The 26,666-nt window shown below is 38.9% G+C and overlaps 1 protein-coding gene across 3 annotated transcripts in view; it reads left to right on the plus strand.

The window, feature by feature from the left end:
• The window catches only part of Acvr1c (activin A receptor type 1C), a 73,612-nt gene that overhangs the window by 18,023 nt on the left and 28,923 nt on the right, over positions 1 to 26,666 (plus strand). For 2 of the 3 annotated variants that reach the window (XM_028769234.1, XM_028769235.1), the window contains exon 1: positions 12,636 to 12,804. In XM_028769234.1, coding sequence (XP_028625067.1) covers positions 12,651 to 12,804 — 154 coding nt within the window. In that variant the 5' untranslated portion in view covers positions 12,636 to 12,650. Of the gene's footprint in view, positions 1 to 12,573; positions 12,805 to 26,666 lie in introns of those variants that run through there. The other variant, XM_028769233.1, reaches the window with a different exon arrangement.

Here is a 26,666-nt window from a genome sequence, read left to right on the forward strand (position 1 = left end):
TATCTATCTATCTATCTATCTATCTATCTATCTATCTATCTATCTATCTATAATATATCTATCTATATCTTTATTTCCCCAAATATATAAATATAACTTTCTGTGTCTGTAAAATGTTACTTGTATGTGTGTGTTTTCAGAGCTGACCATTTGGTATTGCATAAATAATTGGCTCTTCAGTGGGGAAGACTATTCTTCCTGCTCTCGGCATCATCCCTTGTTTCTTGTAGTTCTTTGTCTAGGGTGAAGTCCTCCTGAGACTTCCCTGCTCCACGTTAGGTTGTCTATTGATCTTGTCATTGTTCAGGCTTTGTTTCGGCAGCTGTGTTGGTGAGACTTTATGGGTGTAGCTACTTTGGCATTTCTAGGAAGACACTCTTAGAGCAAACTTCCTGTTCCTTTGTCTTCTGCAATCTTTTTGCCTCCTCCTCTGCAATGATCTCTGAGCCTTAAGTTCCCACCAATTTATAGTTATTATAATTTATAAAATCATTTCTAGTTTGACATTAAGATTAGATCTTTGAATTTGCTTTTTTCCTTGAATATTAATGGGATTAGTTTTCCATATTATTGGCAGGTTTTTTTTTTGTTCATATACTTTGTTCCTTATTCTGTGGAAATGTTTGTAAAATCTAAATCTAAAAAAAAGAATCCAATTAATTGAGAAGGAGAAATTTAAGTATAGTACTGAGTATGAGGGAGGATAGTTAGTTTTCCAGATATTTCTAACCTCTGAAAATAATCAGGTGTTATTGTTTTGCAATGCTTCTGTTGTTTTTGAATCACTGGTTTTGTTTCATTTATGGTAGTATGGCTTTAAAAGTAAGAGTTAATGAAAACTCGAACGATTTGCCAGTACTCTGAAAGTTGTATTTTAGAGAGTGAGGCTTGGATCTCGACTAAAGAGCTGGGAGTCCATTATCTGCAATGGTGGGAGCTAGAGTTGTAGTTTTTATTATCAGAAACACATGAAATGTATCATCTATATCATTTAATCTTCAAAACAACCGTGTGGGATAAATTCCCTCCTTATCAGCAGTGTGGAAGACCTATTTAGAGAGGAGCAGTATCTATTCAGGCCACAGGGCTGGTCTATGAGGGCTTCAGGATTTCAATCATGGGTAAAATTTTTCAAGGCACACTGTCTTTAGTCACAAACCTGGTGAAATTCTGACCAAGTAGAAATCAACACAGATAGGAAGACAGGGATTTTTGTTTGTTTGTTAGTTTTTTCGTGGTCACTTTTGTTTCACATTAATTTATACCCAAGAAGCAGAACAATGTAGGACAAGCTGTTCCGTTTTCTCTGGCTGAGACAAAGCCTGAGCATTCGCAGTGTTCCGTTTTCTCTCTCTTCTCTTGCCTGTGCAATCTCTAGCCAAGGGCAGTTATTATGTTGAGTGATACGTTGATAGACAGAGAATCCAGGAGAAGCCATGTAACTTCATCTTCTAAAGTGACTGTGATCATCCCTAGAAGTCTGAGAATTATATTTTTAGAAATATTTTTTTTAAAATTACGGATTTAAGAAGTTCACCTCCCACTCATCAGCTCCCACTCCTACCCATCTTCTATGCAGATAGGGCCAGGAACTGCTGCCCTTTCTTTTTGCATTATACAAATTCTTGTGAATATCTAGGCTAGATCGATGAGCGTTGGGGTCAATATTTGAAAGGGACACGGGGATCAGTACACACACACACACACACACACACACACGCACGCACACACACACACACACACACACACACTTCTCTAATCACTTGCCCCATTCTTCCTATTTCAACCCCTCCCATGGTGGTTTGAATATGCTTGGCCCAGGGCGTGGCACTAGTTGGAGATGTGGACTTGCTGGAGTAGGTGTAGTCTTGTTGAAGTGTTCACTGTAGTTGTGGGCTTTCAGACTCTCCTTCTAGCTGCCTGGAAGTCAGTCTTCTCTTATTGGACTTCAGGTGAAGATGTAAAACTCCTAACTCCTCCAGCCCCATGTCTACCCAGAGCTGCCATGCTCCCACTTTGATAATGGACTGAACCTCTGAACCCAAGCCAGCCCCATTAAATGTTGTCCTTATAAGAGCTGCCTTGATCATGGTGTTTGTTCACAGCAGTAAAACCCCAACTAAGACACCTCTCTTGTCAGTCTTTTTAGCTAGATCCACTTCTTCCTTCAGGGAGCTCCCTGTTATTTCTAGATTCATCTATTCTTGACCATATCTGACCTACCATTGTAGGGGGTGTACATATGGATTGTGATATCTCCATCACATTCCTAGAGTCAACATTTCAATGAGTGAGCCCCTAAGAACACTTGAGGACTACTTCTTCCAGCCCTGGAATTTAACGATTAATTACCAATTGATCATTTGCTTTACAATTTTAGTTTCTTCTTTGAATTCATTAGTTTTCTTATTGTCTTTATTGTTAAGTTAGGATTGGGTGTCAGCTTTCTCTCCTCTTATCATTGCATTCACACTCTTGGGGTCCTCTCCCATTTGTTTCTTGGATTCTCTACACTTCATTGAAGAGAGAAAGCATCAGGTGGTGACCTCCACACCTTCAGAGACCTCCAAAGGATGAATTCTTATGACTGGCTTCAGCCTGATCAGGGTAAACTCTCTGGAACATGTTTCTTCCTAACCTGTGGTTCCAACATGGAAAATCCTTGATTCTCTGGGTGTATTCTCACACATACTGCTCTCACGGTATGATGACACCATTGTATGGAGCAGTCATCCCTTAGAGTTGCAGAATCTTAGACCTTGTCTTAGAGTTTCCATTGCTGTGAAGAGACACCTTGACTATAGCAACTCTATAAAAGAGAACATTTCATTGGAGCTGGCTTACAGTTTCAGAGGTTTAGTTCATTATCATCATGGAGTTCCCGCCATGGCAGTATGTAGGCAGATGTGGTGCTCGAGGACCCAGGAGTTCTACATCTGGATCCACAGGCAGCAGAAGAAGACTGTCCCACTGGGCAGACTCAAGCATGCATGAGACCTCACAGCCCACATCCATAGTGACACACTTCCTCCAACAAAGCCACACCTCTGAACAGTGCCACTTTTTGTGGGCCAAGCTTTCAAACACGCGAGTCTATGGGGGGGCCATACCTATTCAAACCACCATAGAACTGAAGGGAACATTCATGATCATCTAAGAATACTTTCTCAGAGTGATTGGTTGAGACATATTCTTCAAAGACAACGTGACTAAAGCTAGGCTTAGGACCTTAAATCCAGTTTGGCTTTTACCTGTCCTGGTTAGTGCATGACTCCTAAAATGCTGCCTTCTTTACACACGTTCACTCTCCAATGCGATATTACATGATATTGCTCAAAATTGCATTCTGCCGGAGTGGCATTAATTGCTTGTTATTTTCCATGGAAACAATATTAAAATTGTATACTGGTATACTTGTAATCAACAATCTATTATCAATTAAAGCATATATGATTAAATTATTTCTGCTCTCTCTCTCCCTCTCTCTATCTCTCTCCCTCTCTCTATCTCTATCTCTAATCTATATCTATATCTAAAATATACACTATCCTCCAAGTCCTGGTAAAGCAATATAAAGGTGTAGGCTGACCAAAAATCAGGATTTGTGCCTTACTTCTGACAGAGCCTTTACTGGGAAATTTTGTATATCAATTTGTATTAGCAAATAGGAAATTAAAATAAATTTAACATTCTAAAGGATAGTTAATTTTAGCATTTGAAATTTTCCAAAGATAATCCCTTGATCTTTGACTTAGGCCATCCTTGCTTTTGAGAGGCATGTCCCACCTTACCTGGTTGCAGACATAAGCTAGGAGGGTAGGTTTTCCAGAGTAATGCAGTTCATACTGCAGTGGTGGGATTCTAAAATTTCAACCAAGGGAAATCTGGGATGTGAGATTTTATTGTTCATGATCTTGGTAGAGGCCACCATGTAAACGTGGCCCCGGTGGCCTGCATACTATCTCTGCAGCCACTAGGTGGTACCCAGATGCCCCCCGAAACCATTCCATCCCTGGAGTAAGTCTCCCTTTGCTGGGCTCTGAAGTAAGAGACAAAGCAAGCCTGGAGTTTGCGAGGTGGGGACAAAGAGGTGTTCTGCAGTGCCCTACATGGCCAGCGGCCAGAGAGACAGCCCGAGTCCAGGAGGCTTGGAGCCCCTCTATACAGGCCAGGGGAAAGGACTGATCATTCTCCGTGGCATACAGGCCCTAGGGCCCCCCGTGGAGGCTGGTGACTGGGACACCGGAGGTGGTGATGGAGTGGGCAGCAAGCTGGGAGTCTCTTCCAGCTGGAGAGTGGGAGTGACAGAAGCCGCTGACAGGGAGGGGGCAGGCGAGACACTCCATGCCCGTCTGGTGGGCGAGGGCTGCCGCGGTTTCCCCGGCTGCTGTGGTTTTTCCTGGCTGTCTGACAATAGCAGAGCTGGCTGCAAAGAAGCTTTTCCGGGTCCCCCGCCCAATTGCCTTGAGTTTCTTGTCCCCAGCCCTAGTTGGGTGAAGCAATGCCCCACCTCGGTGTTCCAACAGCGTGTATTCAAGCATGCTTGTTGTAACACAGTCAACCTTTATACCTAATGGGCAAAAGTCCTTTAGGGCACGCTGTTAACCTCCCACCTCCCCCACTCTCTTCCTTAACCCAGGGCTTGGCCTATGGCAAACAATAATTCTAAAAACCTTTTAACGCTTAAAGATTTTAAAAAAAAGGTATGTCTTCGAATGTTCTAAAGAGAAATGTGTATTAGCAACATGTTCAATACACATCAAAATTCCATATGCATGTAAAAATGAACTGTCCGTGACTATTCGTAAATTGAAAGTAAATACTGAATATTTAGAATATATCTAGAGAGAAGATTTGCCAAGGTTTAGGACAAGGAAGACATTTCAAGTAAAACATGAGTCTACACGTATCTAAGTATGAACTCTATATAAAGAGATTTGGAGAAGCCAGTAACAGTAGTCATTTTGGGAACATGAGGATTATGGGTAATTTACTGTCATTTCAATAGCATGCATATTGCTGGATTGGTTTCTGACAAGGAGAGAATCATAAAACCAAAAAAACCAACTACTCATGCATTTGCTAGAATTCTTGGGCTTTCACCCTCAGTACAACAAGAGAGAACCAACCAACCAAACAAATGAAGACAGGGTTAAGAGAAAGCAGCACGTATGAAATAGGGAAATGATAAGGGCTTCCATCGTTACAAACACTCTTACAAGTTATTAAAAAAGAAAAGATTCACAGGAGATGAACACAAACAACCAAAATCTTATCCAACAGGAAACCAAATAAATATTTGGAAAAACAAAAGTTAACTCCTTTAGCTGGGAAATGAAGGTTAGTATAAGCTACAACTGTCATCTTATTTCAGGGAACCAAACACTGACGCTCATCCTGTGGTGCTTTCATACAATACCAGTGGAAAACTTAAATGGAGCAGCTCTGGAAAATTCTTTCACAATAGCTATCAAGAATGTTGAATGTTGTAATTCCAGTCTGGGACTCCTGCCTAAGAAAGGCTCATCACAGTGTTATTTGTTTGCAAAAACTGAAAACAACCAAAATGTCTAAAAATAAGAAAATACTGCCTACTATCTACATTCACCGACAACGACAGTGCTGTGCCTTCCATTAAATGATCATAACAAAGAAAACGTGTGATTGTGACGTCATCTGGAAGGAATGAGTGTAATAGCAGCATCTAAGTTGTATTAATGGATTTAGATATGAACAACTCACATGTAAGACTTGGAAAAAAACATGATGACAAAAATAGTTATAGGCTGTATGAATTTTAGCTCTGAATGCATCTATAGTTTTCAGTTTTGTACAAATTGTAGTCCAGCCCACCCCTATAGTCCAGCTCACCCCTATAGTCCAGCCCACCCCTATCACACCAGTATAACACAGTGAGACCCTGCTGTAGGTGTTGGGAATGTTCTTGGATGGAAATGGTGAAGGTCTCGCTTTGTAACATTTTCATTGTACTGGTACAAATACAATAAATGAGCTTAATTATAGATATGTGGAAAGAACCAAGAGAAGCAAGGAACAGATTCTTGATCAGGAGAATTCTGCAGATTTTACCCAGGGGGAGACATCTGAGCTGAGGCCTAACGAATTAGAAGGAAGAGGGGAGGTACCTTGGGCGAAGGGAACAGGAACAAAGGCAAGAGGGGGAAGATTCGTTTTAAGAGCCATGCAAAGGAGACCAGTGATAACATTAAAAAGGAAGGAAGAGCTCAGACTTTTAGCCTGTGGGCCTCTAGCATTGTTGACTTACTATATTCTAGACATGACTGGAGTCTACTGAGTACTGCTAGTCTCCTGAGCAGCGGACGTTACATTTTAAAGGATGAAGGGACAGAAAGCTCCCTAAGGATGAAAGGAGAGAAAGCTACCTAAGAGTGTGTCAGAGGAACAGTGTCCCATGATGAGGATGCTATTGGTTTCTGATGAGATACTCCAGATTGGGTATTTCCTGTTACACAAAACTACAAAATGGAGACTTGGTCAAGAGACTCAAAACAGTCTGCACCCTCTCTAAGAGGAAAAGACTTTAGATTATGCTGCACTGTGTAGTCACCACACAAGTCCCACCCTGGCTACCCAGCCTGTTGCCCATTGGTGCCTAACCTCCAATGATCTGAAGGAGTGGACTGCCATCTTCCCATAACATTTCTTCTATCTTTATATTCACTTATTTTAAGAGATATTTTAATAGAATCTACACAAAAAGTTTTGTCACATATCAGCTAACTAGGCAATACCCCCTAATTGCTGATTTTTGTATGTGACATGTTGTAGGATCTCTGAGGCTAATACTGTAATCTTTTTGAGACAGATCCGTGAAAAGCAACCTATGCTGATAAGCAAAAACATGCAAATGATAACTTTCTGGTTTTTAAATTGCACTATGACCTCATGTCACCATAATTATCTTTTCTATGCTTTGTGACAACATTGAGGCTATAAGTAAACAACACACTTTGGCCTTATTACACATTATTTTTTGAAATATTATTCGGAAACATTTTTCTTTGCATGAAAGATGAAAGATTATAGAGTCCTCAGCTTTCAGGGCGTGGAACTCACGAGTCTCATTTGACTCACGAGTCTTTTGAGTATGTGTTCTATGACAGCGGGCATACTTTGTATGATTAAAGAATTAATCAAGTGTCCCTGAATATCTGACACCATTCACAGAGCCTGCAATACCTTCAGGTTTCCATCCTTCCCCTTTTATTTCCTTAAAATTTGCAGATAGTGGAAAGACCAGTATCTTCTCATTTGATACTACCCTTACTAGGTAGACCGTCTTTAACATTGACTAGAGAAGTTCAGATGGGTGGTGAAACAGTAGGACTCTCACACTACCTGAAACATTTGTGTGATTTGAAAGTATCAACTTTGCCTTCTATCTGTTTCAACTCCAGTGCTCTCTTCCTATCCTTCACAGACAAGAATTGCTAAGGCACTTATACCGAGATAAGGATGCAAACTCAGAGCAACAGAAGCCAGGAAAACTGGTGGGGTCTGGGAACGACTAAGAAATTTGTTTAAGGCCTGGATTCTGGTAGTTAACCACTTTTTATTAAATACTGTGTTTCTATTGAGAAGCTCCGAATGAATGGTCAGTGCATTGTGCTCTTCCTGAGCCTAGTGGTTGGAAGTTAAACCGGGCTTCCTGGATGGGCTCCCTCTTGGCAGGTATTGCATTGCTTCTGAGCAAGCAGGGCATGCTTCCCTGAGTTAGAGGCGTGAGGGACACGCTGCACAGGATTTTCTCAGAGACGGCCCATCAAATAGAGTTTCTATGTGACAAGTCTGTATCAAAAGCCCTTTAGACCAAAGCATTGCATTTATTTTGCCCACATTTCTTTAGCACTGTTTTAGTCTTCAGTTCTGCTTTCTCTTTACCAATAAGAAAGGCAAAGCCAGATGTCGCTGTATGTGCCTACAGTCCAAGCCCTTGGGAAGCTGAGACAGGAGGATTCCCTAAATGCAATACCAGTCTGGGCAGTGTAGTAACATAGTAAGATCAGTCTAAAAGGGAGGCAAGAAAGGGCCACAGGGCAAATCCTTTTAGACTCTCAGCTGCCATTTGTCTTGTGTCTTTCCAGTGCACTTCCAGCTCTTTGATGAGCTTGGATTTTCCCCTTTGTTATTTCAGAAGCCTACAAATGATGAAAAGATTAAACATTCAGAAGGTCACATCTCAAACACAATCTAAATTAAAAAAGGAAATTGGGCTTGATAGCCTGGGCTAAAAGTAGAGCTATCGGACAAAGTAAACTAAGCATTGGGGAAAGAGGTGTGAGTATGAAGTCAGATGTTCGACGTGTTCACTACATAGTTCAGCATATGGTCTCACGATGTAGGAAACAGGTAAGATAAAGCCAATATACTGAAAGAACTAGCCCAAATTATTTGCCAAAAATTTTGTCTTTTTAGTGACATAGGATCTAAAGACACACACACACACACACACACACACACACTCACTCACACATTGTAGCCTAATAATTTTTACACTTCGGCCAACAGGGTGTGCTGGTCATCATGTGTAAGAAATGGATGAAAATTTACTTTCTGTTTGATTAGGAATGTGCACATCATTTGGTAGATGTGGGTAACAGATGTCTTTTGGGTAACAGATGTCTTGGCTTTTATAGACTAATTGGCAAAGAAGGAGAAAAAAGGAGATAATTAAAGGGGTGGGAAGAGACACGAGAAAAGTGCAGTCCTCGTGTTGGGAAAGGTCTAATAGACCTCCTTATTACAGATAATTGCCTCTTTCTTCAACTTCATTTGCTGTCTTACACCATATGACTTAAGTACATTGTAAGGGAAAGCATAAGATAAAGAATCACAAGGAGGGGCTGTTATCTGCTAACGACCAGATTTACCCTGCCATGGAATACTCTAGAAGAACTGACTCAATTAGCATCAGGTTTAAAGAAACAAAATAAGAAAAGCATAAATCAAATCAATAACCGCAACTTCCATTTTAATTGGCAGCTTACGGTTCAGTGTTGAGCATGGCTGACGTAAACATTCTCTAATTGTACAAAGGCAACTGCAGAGAGGATTGGTGAGAAGTCAGAGAGGAGATAGAGAATGTGGCCTGGATTACTCTTACATCATAGGTCTCATTTAGCTTGCTCTATGTTCCCCGTCAGTGCAGTGGACTGCCAATTGACCTGGAGACAGTGCGGACATTGAGCAGATGTTTGAAACCATTACCATTAACAATCCTCAATTTTGTCAGCGTTTTCTGTTATGCAAGGTTTAAAGTGGGGCGATGTTTTCTGTGTCTTCTCTAAGGCCTGATATTATCCTGCTTTGTAACTTTCATTTTAAACCGAAAGAAACTCTACAGCTTCTTAAGAAATGAGTGGAAAATGCAGATCATCCCTTGGTTAGAAATACGATATAATGATTTTAATTAAGATACAGTCAGTGATTTGAAAAGAAATATAGGGGATGTGTCTCACAGAGGCTTGCTTAATGCAGAATTTAGAACCAAAAATTTAGATATTTGTTCTATCTGCAGGGCACATCCTCCTGATTTTTACTTGACTATCTGTCCTGACAGTAAACTGGTGTTAGAAAAATATCTACCTGGTCTTAAACTTCATTGAAATAAAACAGATCAAAATTTTCGATATCAGTAGTGATGATTAATTCATTTCTCTTATATCAATATATTTTATTTAGTCCCTAGAAACTAGTGGGGTGACGAGACTGGTTCCTGCCACCACGGCAGCTTTGGTGGGACAGAAACAAGATTGCTTGTGTAAGTTAAAGGTTGTTACATTCAGTCAATTACTTGATGTTTTTTGTGCCTCATTTCATATCTGTAAAATGCAGATACTGACAGCCAAGTGTCGTGAGAATTGTACACCATAATAAATGGAAATGAAGTCAGCTTAAATGTTGAGCTCTTAATGGCCGTTCTCACTCAGTGGGGCCCTGTATCCCTTAGTTCGTTGTCTGGACTTCCTGGCTTAGCTCTCCTGGAAACAAAATTTCAATTTTTAAAAAATATGTCTTTATATTATTTTATATATATGGCTCTCTCTCTTACATGTATGTCTGGGTACCATGTGCATGCGGTGCCCAGAAAGACCAGAAAAGGGGAATGGATGCATTGGAAATGGAGTTACAGCTAATCATGAACATCCATTTGGTGGGCAAGGAGCGAATCCCGGTCCTGGACAGGAGAACCAAGCACTTTTAATTGCTGAGACAGCTCTCGAGTCCAGACAATTGAAGATTCTGATAACCATAGTGACAAGGGCTTTGAGATAGTATGTCAAAAGTAGTCTACTGACTTCCAGCCTCTTACCTATGAGAGTACAGACCAGACAGAGTGGCTAGTGCTTTTCATGCTTTATAATATCAGATTTTTACAAATTATAAATTTAGAGTCATCATATCTGTCAAGTGCAGATAGTGCATTCTCCATTGGGGAATTCAAGATTTCTGGACCTAGTACACTCACTTTGGTTCATTTTCGAAGGACACTGTTGTTCCCCAAAGTCAGCCAGCAAGTGAGGAACAATACCCGGGCAGATTCCCTTTCCTGTTTGTACTGACTGTGGTAAAATTTAAGAAATGCATTGAAATTTATCAAAACAGTACAGACCAACCTGAGTTGTAATTCCTCTGCTATTTTTGTTTGTTACATTACATTTATATCTTATTATCAGATGCTAGAAAGTAGTAGGATCAGAGGAAACCCTTGCAAGGCATGAGGACACTCAGTCCCACTGGTAGAGCAGAGACACATTTCTTTGCTAGGCCTTTTGAGTGGTTGCTGTATCCTGCTTCCTGCAGCTACTCCTGAGTGGATGATGGAGGTCTGCTGATGGTTCCTGTAAGAAAACTAGTTGAACTTTTTTGAGTGTTAGGAGAGGCTGTTACTAATGCTTGTGTCATATTTCCTATGTGCCAGAAGTGGGTGCAAAGGATTTATATGATTAATTTAGTCTCCATAGCAACAGGATGATTAAGTATGTTGTCATTGTAGTTAGCACCTTTCAGATGACACCCAGAGGGACCAAATAATGTCCGAGATCGCAAAGCTTGTACAGTCAGGTGTTGAAGACACTTGCCAGGTTGGGAAATGCTATGATTCCACAATTAGAGACATCTGGGTTAAAGGCTGCTCTTTATGTGATTACTCTTTTATATGGGAAACTGATTTAACACGCTTCTATTGTTGTTGGTTTGGACAGGGTCTTACTATGTATCCCTGCTGGTCTGGAACTTGCAGAGATTCATCCGCCTCCGCCTCTTGAGTGCTGAAGTTAAAAGCATTCTCTATCTTAAAACGTGTTTGAGTTTCTTAGGTTGTGAGCCTCAGCCTTTAATGGCTGCACCATCTCTCTAGCCTCCTTAACACGTTTCTTAATCACTAGGTTTTATACACCTGGCTCTATGAAAGGTCAGCCAACCTAAAATATCTGATTCTACTACAGATCTTTACTACGGATAAAAAAGGGCATTTATTCATGATTAGTCATTTATAAATTGAATATTTTATCAGTATAAAATTAGATCTAGCTTTAGTAATTAGAAATTTAAAGACTAATTTTTATTAATAGTGTTTACAACTTTGGATATTAAGATAATTTGGGGGACAGTTATGATTTAACAAAATATTCATTCAAGTCACGACAGAAATACTACAAATTGGAGTATTTAGAAATGATCTTTTGAAATGAAAATCTGAATAAATTCTAACCTCTGTACTCTATACTGACAACATTTCATATCAAGACAGAAACATCAATCCACTTGAACGTGTATTTGTGAGAGTATGAGTGTATATGCTAAGAAGAATGTTAAGATGCTGTTAATAAACAGATTAATTTAACAATGTCAGTGTTTTGAACGTTTTATTGTCAACATTACATTAAACTCTATTATCAATGTTTATTCTTCTGTGGAATAGAGGTACACATTTAAAAATTGTCTGAAGGTTAAAGTCTGCATTTGAATGGCTGTCATTCTAAAATACATTCCTAGGTGGAGGGGGGGGGCAAGTAGAATGATCCATCAATGCCTTAAATGTGCCTACAACAACCATAACAGCTTTGAGATGCAAAGAATAGAAGCATCACCACCGGTTTGAGATCTATGCGTTTCTAAAATTTGTTTTGTGCTCAGCACATTCATTTAAAAGTTTGGAGAAGTGTAAGTGAACAGGGTGTGCTGGTTTGTTAGGTTGCAGTTGCCCTCGCCTCTGTCATTGTTCTGGAAGCTGTGCCAGCAGGCTTCTCTTGTTGCTGAGATACTGTTTCCTAGCATTTCATAGGAGCTATCGATTTGGGAGAAAACCAATTGAGCTTAAGAAGGATTTAGAGCATGGACCAGGAAAACAGTAACTATAGGGACAACTGTATCAATTATAATAACTAGACACAGGATCAAGAGGGCATCTTTATCACATTTTAAAACTCGTCTTCACGTTTTGTTAAGTTTGGTTTCTATTCTCAAGCACTACAAAGTAACTCTCTGCCATCTTCTGCCTTTTAAAACTTCTTGCCTTACTCTTTCCAGGACTGAAGTGTGTCTGTCTTTTGTGTGATTCTTCAAACTTTACCTGCCAAACTGAAGGAGCATGTTGGGCCTCTGTCATGCTAACCAATGGGAAAGAGCAGGTGATCAAATCATGCGTGTCCCTCCCGGAATTAAATGCTCAGGTCTTCTGTCACAGTTCCAACAACGTGACCAAAACTGAATGCTGCTTCACAGACTTCTGCAACAATATCACACTGCACCTTCCCACAGGTAAGAGGGTTGCTTAGCCACACTCTTCCCTAACTATATTTCATTTCAGTTTTGGAAGATGATAGCATGGCAGAAAACAAACCGTCTAAATGTTTCCTAAGATAAAAATGTGTGTTTTGCATCTCTTCTTGTTTTCAGCTGGTGGAATTCTCTAGAGTCTAGCTTAGGTTGATTATTTGTTTTTCTAATTTTTAAATTTCACATCGCTGTCAAAACGGCAACAGCAGTGTCATAGTCTTGGGGAAATGTGACCACATGAGTTATGGTTTCTTGACATAATTAATGGACCTAAGCTAAAATGTAAATTTCTGTGAATTATTTTTATCAAAGAAAGAAAAAGAAAAGAAACTATCTAATCTACAGTGATAGAAGACCAACTGGCCTACCCCAGTAGAAGGGAAGGGACCAAGAGAGCGTTTAGAATGACAGAAGTGTCATGGCATTTCCATGGTCATACACCCACTAAGCTTCATCAAACTACTTCTAAAGCATGCATGCTTTATCATGTTAAAATCACCCCTCACAAACACTGATCTTTAAAAGAATGAAAGACTGGTTCTTGACTGAGCTTACTATCAGTGTACATTCTACCCCACCAAGACCCTTTGATTGCCCAGGTACATAGCAACATCTTGACCTGGAAGAGATGCTTTAGAGTCCTGTCCTGTACTTGTGCTGACTGACCCACCGTGGACTTAGAAAAGGCCACTGCTATAGCCAATGGACTTCCCTCTTCAACCCCTGCACCTTTTGGATCTTGTCATTGATAAGACCATCACTAAATATAAAGTCTTACTTTAGGATGCCTCTGGGTCTCAGGTAAACTAGGAAAGGACATGTCCATGACAGTTCAGATCATCACTGAGTCCAGGAAAGCTATGTATAAAACGGGGAGGAAGTACCATCTAAACACACATTACAGAGCTTTAGAGCATGACTTGGGTCAACTATAATTTGCCAGGTTGAACCATGTGAAGTTATCCTTGAAAAAGTGTTGCCTAAAGCATGAAATAGGTGCCATAGTAGTACTTTAGAGAAATTTTCGGTGACGATTTAAGTGGTAAACATGATATTGAACTTCATGCATGCACTTGTAGGTCTGTACTGAGAAATCACAATGAACTTTGTTAGAGTATACAACTCACTTATGTGGATCAAAAATTCTAAGCACTTAAAAACAAATTACATTAAATAATATTGAATTATATATTTGGTTTTAAAAATTATTTTAGTTTTTTTTTAAAACAAGTTATTTTGTTTGTTTGTCTTTCAAGACAGGATTTCTCTGTGTAACCCTGGCTGTCCTGGAACTCAGAGATTTGCCTGCCTCTGACTCCTGAGTGTTGGGGCTAAAGGTATGCACAACTACCGCCTGGCTCTTTTTAGTTTTTACACTTAGCATTATGTTCAGTTTCAATTTGTATAAAATGACACAGCACATAATGGTGAGGGGAAGGTATAATTTAATTTATTTTTTCCATGTGGGTAAAAAGTTGTTTTAACATCCAGCATGGATGTTAAAAAAGCTCTGACCTTTGTGTTGGAGAGATGGCTCATGGGTTAAGAGCATTAGCTGTTCTTCCTGAAGACCATGCTTTGCTTCCTAGAATCTACATAGCAACCTATATCCCTTTGTAACCCTGGTCCAAAGAATCTTCTCCCTTTTATGGCCCCTGTGAGCATTGTATATACCTAGTGTAGATATGCAGGCAAACAGCTCTACACCTAAAATAAAAACAAATTTTTTTTAAAAAGATGTATTTATTTACACTGTAGATCTCTTTAAACACACCAGAGGAGGGCATCAGATCTCATTACAGATGGTTGTGAATCACTGTGTGGTTGCTAGGAATTGAACTCAGGACCTCTGGAAGAGCAATCAGTGCTTTTAACCACTGACCCATCCATCTCTCTAACCCAACAAATAATGTTTGAAAAATAAAAAAGCTCTAGCCTTTCTATGGAAAGTTATTTTGATACTTAAGTTGAAAATAAGGTAGATATATGTGTGTATGTGTATATATGTATATATATATATATCATTAAGTGGGTACATTTATGGATGCCCTATGCTACATAGTTGTTATGTGTTGTAGGCTACTGTGAACTGTCTTGATTATTACAAGTTTTTAATAAATATTGAAATTTGGATGTATGGCTCTTCTAACTTGTTTTATAAAACCTGAGTCTAGTATTATAAGTAATTTTCATTTTCATGTCAGTTTTATTATTTCTACAAAACACATGCTAAGATTTTGATTGAATGAGGGTTGAATGTATAGAATAATGTAGAGAAAATAGTCACTTTGTCAATATTGATCTATGAACATAGTATGTTTTCTCATTTATTTTGTTCTCCAGTTACTCTTAAGTCATGCTTCATAGTTGTCAGGGAAATGCTTCATCACTTTTACTAAACTATTCAATGTAATTGTGAATATCATTAAAAAAATTCCACTCTTATACACCATATCCCCAGCACAGCTTTTCCTCTCCATTCCTCTCAGTCCCCCCATTTTCTTCTCCTCCAAACCCATTCCCCCACTCCTGCCTGCCCCTCAGAAGACAGCAAGTCTCCCAGAGGCATCAGTGGAACTTGGTACCAGAAGATGCAATAAGAGCAGGCACAAACACTTACATCAAGGCTGGGCAAGGCAATCTAGTAGGTGGAAAAAGGGTCCCCAGAGCAGGCAAAAGAGTCACAGACACTCTCAGTCCCACTGTCAGGAGTCCCCATAAAACCCAAGCCAACAACCATAACATACATGTAGAGGACCTAGCACAGACCCACGCAAGCTCTGTGGCAGCAGCTTCCGTCTCTGTGAGTCTCTAGGAGCCCTGCTCAGTTGATGATCTCCCTGTGACCTTGACCCCTCTTGCTCCTATAATTCTTCCTCATCTTAAGGAGGTTTCCCAGGGCTCCAAGGGGTGGGACTTGATGGGGACCTCCAAGCTTGACTCTCTCCTGCTTAATGATTGCCTGTGGGTGTCTGTATTGCTCCTAACAGGTGCTGTAGGCACCCTCTGTAATGATGACTGAACTACGCATGAATCTGCGAATACATCAGAACATCATTAGGAATGATTTCATTGATTTTTTTTTAATGCCCGTCATATTTGGTTCTACTCTAGGTTTCTGGGCTATCCTGCCTTCAGTTCCTGATCACTGATGCAGTGTAGGATGTGGGCTCTCAGTGGTGGGGGCCTCAACTTAGACCAGTCATTGGTTGGCATGAAGGGCATTTTAGTATCTCAGTTTATAAATGTTAATTTCTCCTATGTGAAAAAGTTAATTTTGTTAATTGATCTTGCATCAAGAGTCTAAAGATCATGTATTAGTTCTAATGTTCTATAGTCATTTTAAAATTCTATATTCTGACTTATGTTCATTTAATTCTCTTTCTTGTATTTTTACACAATTTGGAACTTCTAATGTTTTGGTTAATGGAGGCTGTGGAAGAAAAGACTTGCTGCCTTTTGTGCTTTACTTTGTTTAGATATTTGTTTATGGTTTTGTTTTGAGACAGAGCTTGTTTGCTACTCACTCTGTAGCTCAAGCTGCTCTCTCAAGTTCACAGTTATTTCTGTGTCTCCAGATTTCTAACTGCTGAGATTTACAGAATTGTGTCCACCATCCTTGCCAGTCTTTAACCATCAATTCTTATACTAACAGTATTAATTGAAAGATTTCTCTTTTATTTTTTCACTTAGGTGAAACTTTTTTTAATCTTAAATATATATTCCATTTTATTGTTGTTGTTGCTTTTTTTTTGTTTTTGTTTTTTTGTTTTTTGAGACGGGGTTTCTCTGTGTAGCCCTGGCTGTCCTGGAACTCACTCTGTAGACCAGGCTGGCCTCGAACCCAGAAATCTGCCTGCCTCTGCCTCCCAAATGCTGGAATTAAAGGCATGTGCCACCACTACTTGGCCTATGTATATTCATTTTTATCCTAGCATTTTCATGACTTTGTTAAGATTACCGTATGACAATGGGTTGCAGTAATTAAGTTCTAAACGTATCCATACACGAGGAAATGTGTGTTTTGTAGCCATTACTAATATATCTACAAGAAATGCTGTATATATCACTGAATTCAAACCCATTTATTGAAACTAAGAATTTGTATCATTAAGTGGCAGTCTATGGTAAATGGGGGTTAAATTGAATAGGTCTACTTGTAGGACATGTGTTCTCTTTGTATGGAGCTGCTTTGGCTGGAGTTGGGGTAAAGGGGTAGGGGGGAGCTAAAAATGGCTATTAGGGATGCACGGACCAATAGCTACATGGAGAAAGGCTGAAAATGTAAGCTAAGGAGCTGCACAGACTGTGTCAACAATTACACCATTTTCATGTCATCAGAGACTATGATCGGTGACCCTGCTCTGCATATTATGGAGATGTCAATTTCAAATATGATCACGTACATATTGAAAAGCAGGGTGATATCTCTGCAGTACTTGACAGTGAGCTTCATGCCCGTGGCCAACATGTAGAAAGAGTCAGGAGCTGAGTAGAAGCTGTTGTGAAGATGTGGAACTTCCCTTTAGCATTGTGATAGGATCTTTGCCCCCATGCTCCCCACTTTTCATCCATCACCCTACAGACCATTTGTGGGTGTGTGATTTGACGAGAAACCAAGTCTCGGTTTGCTTCAGGTGGCCTTTTGTTGTTCTTAGATCTTGTTTGTAGTAGCTGGCCTCTTGGTCTGTTTCTTTGTGATAAAATTTCTAGGTTGAATAAAATTTGTGCCTCCTCTACGCCATTAAGCCTGTGCCTCCTCTACCCCATTTGCTGACTGCTGTGGTCCTAGTAACACACAGCTGGAAACCCCTGGTACTTACTTTCTTCCTTCTTCAAAATGCTTTTAAATGTTTGATGCTAATTCCTAAGAGCATAGCGGCTTTCATGTGGGCTTCTATTGTGACAGAGAAAGAGACTCATTTTGTATAATTTGTTTCACCTCACATGGACATAGAACAAGAATTTTGCAAAACAAACCTTTAAAATGTATAAGGTACTTCAATCCTTGCTATTTCCTTAAGGAAAGAAAATAAAATAAAAAGAGCTGGTTGGATCCCACTGATAGGCTTTTTCTCAGCTTAAGAAACACCACTTTAACTGGTATTTAAAGGGTGGAATTTGTAAATGGAGCAAGGGCATTTATTATTTTAATTCATGAGTATAAAAAAACTATTCAAAATGTTAGTTACTATTTTAACTTCACACATTTTTTTCTTTTAAATGGCCTAAAATTGATTAGATTTAAGACAAATTAATTCACATCACTGAGACTGAAATTTAATTTAGATCATATTTAAATTGAATCATTTGCTCTTAAAACCTACCTTCTGGTTTAATTTTACACATGGGTATAATTTTTAGGAGTTAGTAGTTTTATATGATTGAAGTAAGCTTATATTTTGGTAGAAATATAATACTAGGAATTTTTCTCCCTTCCTTGAAGTTTATTTAAACAGTTACTGTTGTGATGTGGCTGAAGAAATAAAGAATTTTCCAAGTTTGATGTGAGCACAAATAGAGGTATGTTATTTCTTTTTGAAATTTGGAAAGCAACAACCATTTCAAAAATGAATCTTTTTTTGGACTAGTACTTAAGTTCGTGGCTTTACAAACAACAAACCTGTCAGACCCACAAAACAAATGTGGTATCATATGTTTAAAATTTTAATATAGATTATGCAGATTAATTAAACAAGAGAAACTCATGTTTTCTAGAGCTTTCCCTGTCTAATCTCTTTTTCATGTTTATTCTTAGTGTAGAAGGAAAAAATCTTTCTATTAATCACTGCCTCTTCCTGGAGGTGTGTTTCTCATTTTGACCCTGTGCCCTTTGGCCTAGTCCTCCCTACAGTCATGACATTTACAGGTTGTTCATTCTCAGTTCCTATGAGATTAAGAGAGAAGATATTTTGGCTAGAATATTTTACTTTCAGAAGTAAAGGAAGTAATCTTAGCCCTTCCAGAATATTTCTAGTTCAAAAGGAATATATTGATTTGCATATGTCAGTATGCACGGAGGAGAACATTTGTGTAGGGGAAACAAATACTAAGGAACAATTTTCTGTATCTAGGATATATTTGTCCCAACAGTAACTTGTTTGAGTTCCATAGTCTCATTCTCCTCAATTTTTCTCACATTACTTTACGAATGTTACCAGGAAAGCACAACTCTCACCTCAAAGGGCATCACTGGTCCTTTGATTGATGAGGAATACTATCTAAAGCTCTTAATCCGTTTATCAGGATGTTCATTTAAGCTTTGTTTGCTAGTTGCCTGATGTTAGTTCTGCCACAGAGGAAAGCAAAGATTGGCTCTAAAGATATTCCAAAATGAATTGGCTTTAGACTCTGGACCTGTGACTTGCAAACTTCTTTGTGTCATTGATATTCTATCCAGTCAGTCAGCTTGTGAAGACACAGCTCCTTTCCAGGAATTCTTCGCCATTTTTACTTGGTGTAAACTGGAGTTTATAAACTCCTCCCTCCTTCCATCCCCACCCCCCTAATTTTTGACATTTAACCATTTCAACGTCTACAGCTTCTGTGGGCTGACTTCTGCTGTTTTTTGGTTCTGCTGACTCATGCTTCCTGGCTTAATTCCTTGTTTATGATTTTTGAATGTGCGTTTGTTTTGGGATCCTTATTTGGAGAAATGGTAGAAACCTACCTTAAATTTATTTCCTCAGAAAAGATTGAGATTAATTTTTGCCAAGTGTCTTGGTGTGCAGTCCACCAAAATCTATTCCATATTTTAATGAACTATTCTGGGTAGATATAGAGAGTGATCTCTAAGCCTGCTTTTCCTTCCTTCTCTCCTCTTCTCTTTTTCCTTCCCTTCTTCCTCATCTTAGTCTTTTCCTTCCCCTCCTCTTCCCTTTCCCTTCTTTCCCTCCCCTTTCCACTTTCCCCTCTCTTTCCCTTTCCCTGCCCATTCCTTTTCTCTCTGTTCTACTAAAAGCAATGGTTGAGAAAGAAGACTTTCTCTGTCTCCCTCTGTTGAATATTTTTGTTTCTTATGTATTCAAGGCAGTGTCATGTGTCATGTCTGTTTTACCTCGGCATCTCTGGCCTGACTTTTCATTGTTTCAGGATCCTGTTTTATCTTCTGTCTTTGTACACTAAGTACTTGGTCACCATGGCCGAGCAAACAGTTCCAGGGTACGCTGGCAGATCCTGCAGTACTCCAGCACAGTCTGGATTTTCACTGTAATTTTGGCTGCTGAGCAATCCATCCCCCCACACCCCCACAGCCCCAACCATCAAACAGAAGAAAATTGTTTCTATTTTATTTAGCATTTCAATGTATTCAGTACCAGTAAGGGTGACTGTGGCCATCTAAAGTGAAGCTCGGCAAAAATGGAAACTCTAGAATGGTTTATTTTTTTTTAAAGGATACTGGCATAAATATCTATCCATCTGGAAGAAAACAGGGTTGTATCAAGTGTCACATCATATACAAAAATAAATTACAGCTTGATTAAATATCTAATTGTGACATATAGAACAATTTAAATGTCAGAGGCAAATTTAGAAGAAAAGAGTGTATGACTTTATAGTATGGAAACTGTTCCTAAATAAGACAGGAAACTTAGATCTATAAAAGGAAAAGACAAATATAATTGAGTACATGAAAACTAAAATAAAATGAATGAGAAAAGAACATAAATAAAACTAGAAGATAAATTAAATATTGGGTAGAACTATTTGTAGTATATATGACTGAGAAAAAAAGTGACATAGACATATTTAGAAAATGTGTGTGTGTGTGTGCTTGTATGAGTAACTAGAGGAAGGGAGGAAGAGAGAAGGATTCTAAATGAAAAACCCAGGAAACAGCAGGGGATACAACTAGAAAATTTAAAGTAGAGGCCAAAAAATTCCAAAGTGATCAAGTACTGAAATGGTGTTCAACCTCACTAATAGCTAAAGAGATACACATTAATGTGGCCGCATACAGTTTTCCAACCCACTAGATTAGTCAAGATGTTTTCAACTAAGAGTCATCAGAGAATTAGATAATAACACCTTAAGTGATAAAAAGAGGTTCATTGACAATGATAATAAGAAATTGGGATGTAATAGAGTCTGTGGTTTCTTAAGCAAGAGAACTGAGTCATGTGATTGTCCTGTGAGCACCTTGACCAGTGAGGACATTCTTACTAAACTTTCTGATCTTTCTTTCTGCTATTTTCTGACTCACGTGAATCTCCCATTGTTAGTGAAGCCAATACATTTTGTTATTAGAGTGTTCAAGTTTCAAAAGCGATAAATGTCAAGAAGCAAAGTTTGCCAAATTAGGTAATCCAATAGAAGCAGACTATATGCAAATGAATTATCAAGTTTCTTTCCTTGATGTAAGTTTAAACCAACCATATAATCTCATCTCCTTCTTACCCTATGCAAGACCTTTAGTTTAGTCCTACATAGAGCAGAAAACAGAAATACTAACATTCCTGACAGACTGCGGGCAGAGTCTGGCTGTCTTGTAGACTTCAGGATCTTGTTAGTATGCTGGAGTGATACAGGATTCTCCAGATAAAAAACTTTCTTAGATTTCAGAAGACTTCAACCATGCCAACTGCCTCCTGGCAGGGAATATACATTTGCTTAGGATGAAGACACTTCAACATCAGGCCTGCAGGAGACAGAGAAGCACACAATCAGTACAGAATGCAGAATAGCCAATACTAGGGAATATAAGAAAGCAAAAAGATGAACCAGGGTCTGGAGAGATGGCTCAGCAATTAAGAGACCTTCTGCTCATGCAGGGAACTGGGGTTCAGATTTTTAGCATCCTTATGGTGGGCTCATAACTGTCTATAACTCCAATTCTGTGTGATCTTCCCTCTTCTGGCCCTCATGAGTACCAGGTATGTAGGTATACAGTATCTATTTGCAGGTTAGTACTCATATACATTAAAAATTAAATAAATCTTAAAAGCATAAGAACCAGTATAGAAGAACACATGCACAGGGAATTAGCAGGATGATTATAGACTCAGTGCTCTCCTCAGTTTTAGGAAACAAAAGGCAAATTTGAAAATATGTGTAGAGAAAAAAAAAACATAAAATAGTGATCTAGTAGATGTGAAGAGTAGCAGAAGAAAACATTAATAAAAATACAATTGACATTAAAAACTGAGAAATAAGCTTAACAACTGATGAGATATTATAAATCTAAGATTTGGGCCAAATTAAATTGATTTCTATGTAATGTGGAGACAACAAATGATGGGAAATTGAAGAGAGGTGACAAAAAGACAAGTATATAAAGGATTAGTATCAGGTAGGCCTTATGTAATAGTACAAAAGAGCAGAGAGAAAACCAAACCAAGCCAAGCCAAGCCAAGCCAAGCCAAGCCAAGCCAAGCCAAACCAAACCATACCATGCCAAACCAAACCATGCCAAACCAAGCCAAGCCAAGCCAAACCAAACCAAACCAAACCAAACCAAACCAAGCCAAGCCAAGCCAAGCCAAGCCAAGCCAAGCCAGGCCAGGCCAGGCCAGGCCAAGCCAAGCCAAGCCAAGCCAAGCCAAGCCAAGCCAAGCCAAACCAAACCAAACCATGCCAAACCAAGCCAAGCCAAGCCAAGCCAAGCCAAGCCAAGCCAAGCCAAGCCAAGCCAAGCCAAGCCAAGCCAAACCAAACCAAACCAAACCAAACCAAACCAAACCAAACCAAACTAAACCAAACCAAACTAAACTATACCAAACCATACCAAACCATACCAAACCAAAAGAGACTATACCAAATCAAACCAAGCCAAACCATATCAAACCAAACCAAAGCAAACCAAACCATGCCAAACCAAACTAAACCAAACTATACCAAACCATACCAAACCATATCAAATCAAACCAAACCAAACCATATCAAATCAAACCAAATCAAACCATACCAAACTAAACCAAACCATACCATACCATACCATACCATACCATACCATACCATACCATACCAAACCAAACCAATCCATACCATACCATACCATACCATACCATACCATACCATACCAAACCACCTTGGGAAAAAGAACTGTTTACACAGCTAATAGATCAAAATTGAGAAGGACATGAGTCTATGAATTTCAGACATTCAAAAAGTATCACCAGGACAAGTGAGAAGAAAGCCCCAACACACTGTACAACTAACTGTTGGATACCAACACAAAGGGAAAGGCTTACATTTGTCAGAGGAAAAAAGGTAAATTAAACTCAGAAGAGACATAGTGAAGATGGACGTTGGCCTTTCCATAATGAAGAGTAATGTTGCAGGAAGTATTAAAAAGGAGGCACCATGCTGCGCTATACCCAGCTACTGTCTGCCCAGTAGCCTTGCCACCTCTTGGCTAGCCCCAGGTCAGCAGTCTTTTCTTCTCTGGTTCACCTGCCTCAGAGCCACCTGTACCTTGCCAGCCATCCACCCCCTGTGGTCAGCGATCACAAATCCCCTTAACTCAGAAAATCAAAACTCTAGAAACTTATAATTAATTAGTCAGATTTATATATCAATAAATTCTCAATTCACAAGATGCCCACATAGTCATTTCAGAGCCAATAAATAAGAATATAAATTTATAAGACAAATTATCCTGTAATTATCCATCCCTTATATCATATTCATAGCTACCTGTGGCTACTTAAAGCCCTTCGGAATCTAGATGTCCTGTTATTCCTCCATCTTCCATCCTTCCCTCTCCTGTCCCCCCTCTCCTCTTCCTTCTCCCCCAAACTTTTCAGCTCCATCTTCCCTTCCACTGCCCAATCACTGACTCCTGCCTCTCTTTTACTAGTTAAGGTGGGGAGAAGTTTCACAAGAAGTCACCTGTGTATGTGATTCACTCCTTGTCCACAGACTCTCGAAGGAGAGAGAAATTAGCATCAAAATATAGTTAACACCAGAGCTATCCACAACAGAGTAAAGTGGCAGAGTTGGTTATGGGAACATTAAAATAATTTTCATAGAGAAGTATAACATATACATTAAACAAAGATGATAATTTACTTTTGCTAAGTAAAATAGCAAATTTAGCAGACAGAATAAACATCAATGCAGAAGAGTTGCTAGAGTTAAAAAATGATCTGTTCAAACACTAGCTCTGTGGGCTTGCACTTCACATGTACACACCCATACACACACACAAGAAAAAGAATCAAGTTGTTCACAATTGAGAACATAATCTTTTTCTTGTGTCTGCAAGTGCATTACCAAGCATAAGGAAATATAAGACATGTCTACAATCTCAGAGGGAGATTTTAATGAATAAACCACAATATAACCAATCAATTAATATTATTTTACTTAATAATTAGTTAATATTAATTAATATACCCTGGCAATGGGCAGATAATTTTCTATAAAATTACAGTTTACCAATGAGCATAGTCCTGTGGCATTAAAGAATTTGAGTCAGTGATTTAAAAACACTCCTTTAGAGAAAGTTCCACTGCTCTAGAGGAGCCACCATAAACCCTGCTAAGCTTCCAAGGACAGGTGGTTCTGACCTAGACTCTTCAAAGCTCAGATATAGAGGAAACAGCCCATAACTAATTTAATGGTTGTTTCAAGAATCTAATCTGGAAGGTGATGGGATTGGGATGTGGGGCCTTTGAGGAAGTAATTAGGTCAGGAGGGTGGAGTCTTCAGGGTGGGATCAATGTCCTTATAAAGGATGTTTAAGGTAGCTCCTTTGAAACATATGAAATACTTGAAAACAGACAAAGGTACCTACATGAGCCAGAACACTGATGGCACTTTGGTTTTGTATTTCCTAGCCTCCAGAATTAACTATGAGACATAATTTATGATGTTTATAAGTCACACCTAATTCCCCAGATTAACAGGTTAGTGTAATATATGTCTTATTTTAATATATCGAATTGTTCAGGTTAGTACAATCTTATATCTTACTTTCCTCCTTAATATCTAAGAAAATCTTTTCCTATGTGAACAACCATACTTTGTTCTTTTGTTGCTAGCCTGCACTTCAATGTTTTCTGGTGATTCTCGGTGATGATATAGAGAACACCTAAAGAAGTAGTTATGCTGACAAGGAATATCAAAAGCACTCTACAATCCATGACAATTCATGTAGCACAAAGCAAGGAAGCTTGGACTAGAGGAGTCAGTAATTTATAGGGTAAATTGTGAGAGGAATTGCTATTTGGTACATGCTTACACTAATTACAGCTCTTCATATGGAAATAGACTATTCACCAACAACCTTCAAGCTATACAATCTTTATTTCTCTTCTGCTACCCAAAACCAGTGCCAGATAAGGGCAATGGAACTGTAATGTTGCATTTTCCCCTTCTACATTATAACATACTACTTTGAAACAACTACCTTATTTTTCACTAATTTAAATAGTCATTTTAAACTAAAAAAAAACTAGGTACAACATTAAAAGGTGTGTACTTTGACCAATGCTTATTTCCTGTTCTGTTCTTAACTGTATAAAGAAAAGATACATTTATTATATCAGTTGTGTGAGGCATGTGACGGCTACTCATAAGGGACATGTCTAAATAAGACTTGCAGGGAAATGAAAGGTTTTCATCTGAAGAAAGAGAAACTGCCCAAAGGATCAATTTTATTAAATATCAATAGTTTGAAAATATACTATGATTTGTGAAAGATTAAGACTTCACTAGAAAAACATTGCTTCTGTCATTGTCTTTTGACTTTGGCATTCTGTTTGAGACACGAATTCGTTCCTATAATCAGAATGAGGTAACGTGTGCATGAAAAAAGCCTTCCTGGCTCCTCGTGGGATTGCTCCTCCATCTCAGGAGTAAATCCTTTCACAGCTTTCCTGAAGGATGCGGTGCACATCTGACAGCTGTGCCAGACAGGATTCCCCCACCTCATCCGAAAAAGTGGAAGGTGCTATATTTTAATTTTTCTAAGTTCAATTAACTCTAACATTCCAAGAAATCAAACTTGTGTTTTGAAAATTGAATAGAAGAAACATTTCTAGCCTCCAGAAACAAGTGCAGTGATTTAAATTAGAAATGTTTCTTCATAAGGATGCAATGGGCGATTGAACATAAAATTTATAACCAATTTTAAATTGAGTGTTCTACACTGGGCAAGGCTCTATGCATGTAAATACCTTTATGCCTCACTCAAATCTGTTTTGGTGACTATGATGAGACCTTGAACGAGGTCAAAATCTGCTTATTAATCTTTTCCAAGAGAGCAAGCTGCTTTGTGGAATACATTAGAGCTTATCCCAGTGAAGACATTGGGACAAAGACATGTAGCTCCTTTGTCATCAATTTGTTAAGAACCTTTCCCTGAGCAAGGCTGTCTGCTGTGAGCTAGGAAGACTTTCATTTTTCTAACAGAAAAGACTCATTTTTGGTGAAAGATAGCGTAGACTATATTTTGAATTACTGGCATCTAATGTCCTCATAAACACCTACCACTGACTGACACATGTCTTGGTCACAGAGATGAAATACTATTGTCCTTTTCTGCCCTGAAATGAAGGAAAATGAACTGTGAAACCTACATGGGTTTTCTTCCAATATTTTATGTTTTTAACGATCAAAAGTTTGTGTATACTTATGTGTAGCAGGATGGTTCCTGCTGCTGCTACATTATTTGCAATAAGCATAGTGATTGGGGAAGAGCCAATGTGGGAGGAGCGAGGAAAGGAAGGGGAGAAGGAAGAGGAGGAGTTAGGAGGAGGGAGGAGAGATGTAGCAGCCATGAGGAACAACGGATGCATCAAGAACAGTCCTGGATAACAATTTTTAATCTAAGGTTAGGTATTGGGTAACAACTCTAATTGTGTGGGCATCTTGTTAATTGAGCATTTCCAAACATATAA

Source organism: Grammomys surdaster, unplaced genomic scaffold (assembly GCF_004785775.1).
Source record: "Grammomys surdaster isolate TR1022 unplaced genomic scaffold, NIH_TR_1.0 191, whole genome shotgun sequence".
Taxonomy (NCBI): Eukaryota; Metazoa; Chordata; class Mammalia; order Rodentia; family Muridae; genus Grammomys; species Grammomys surdaster.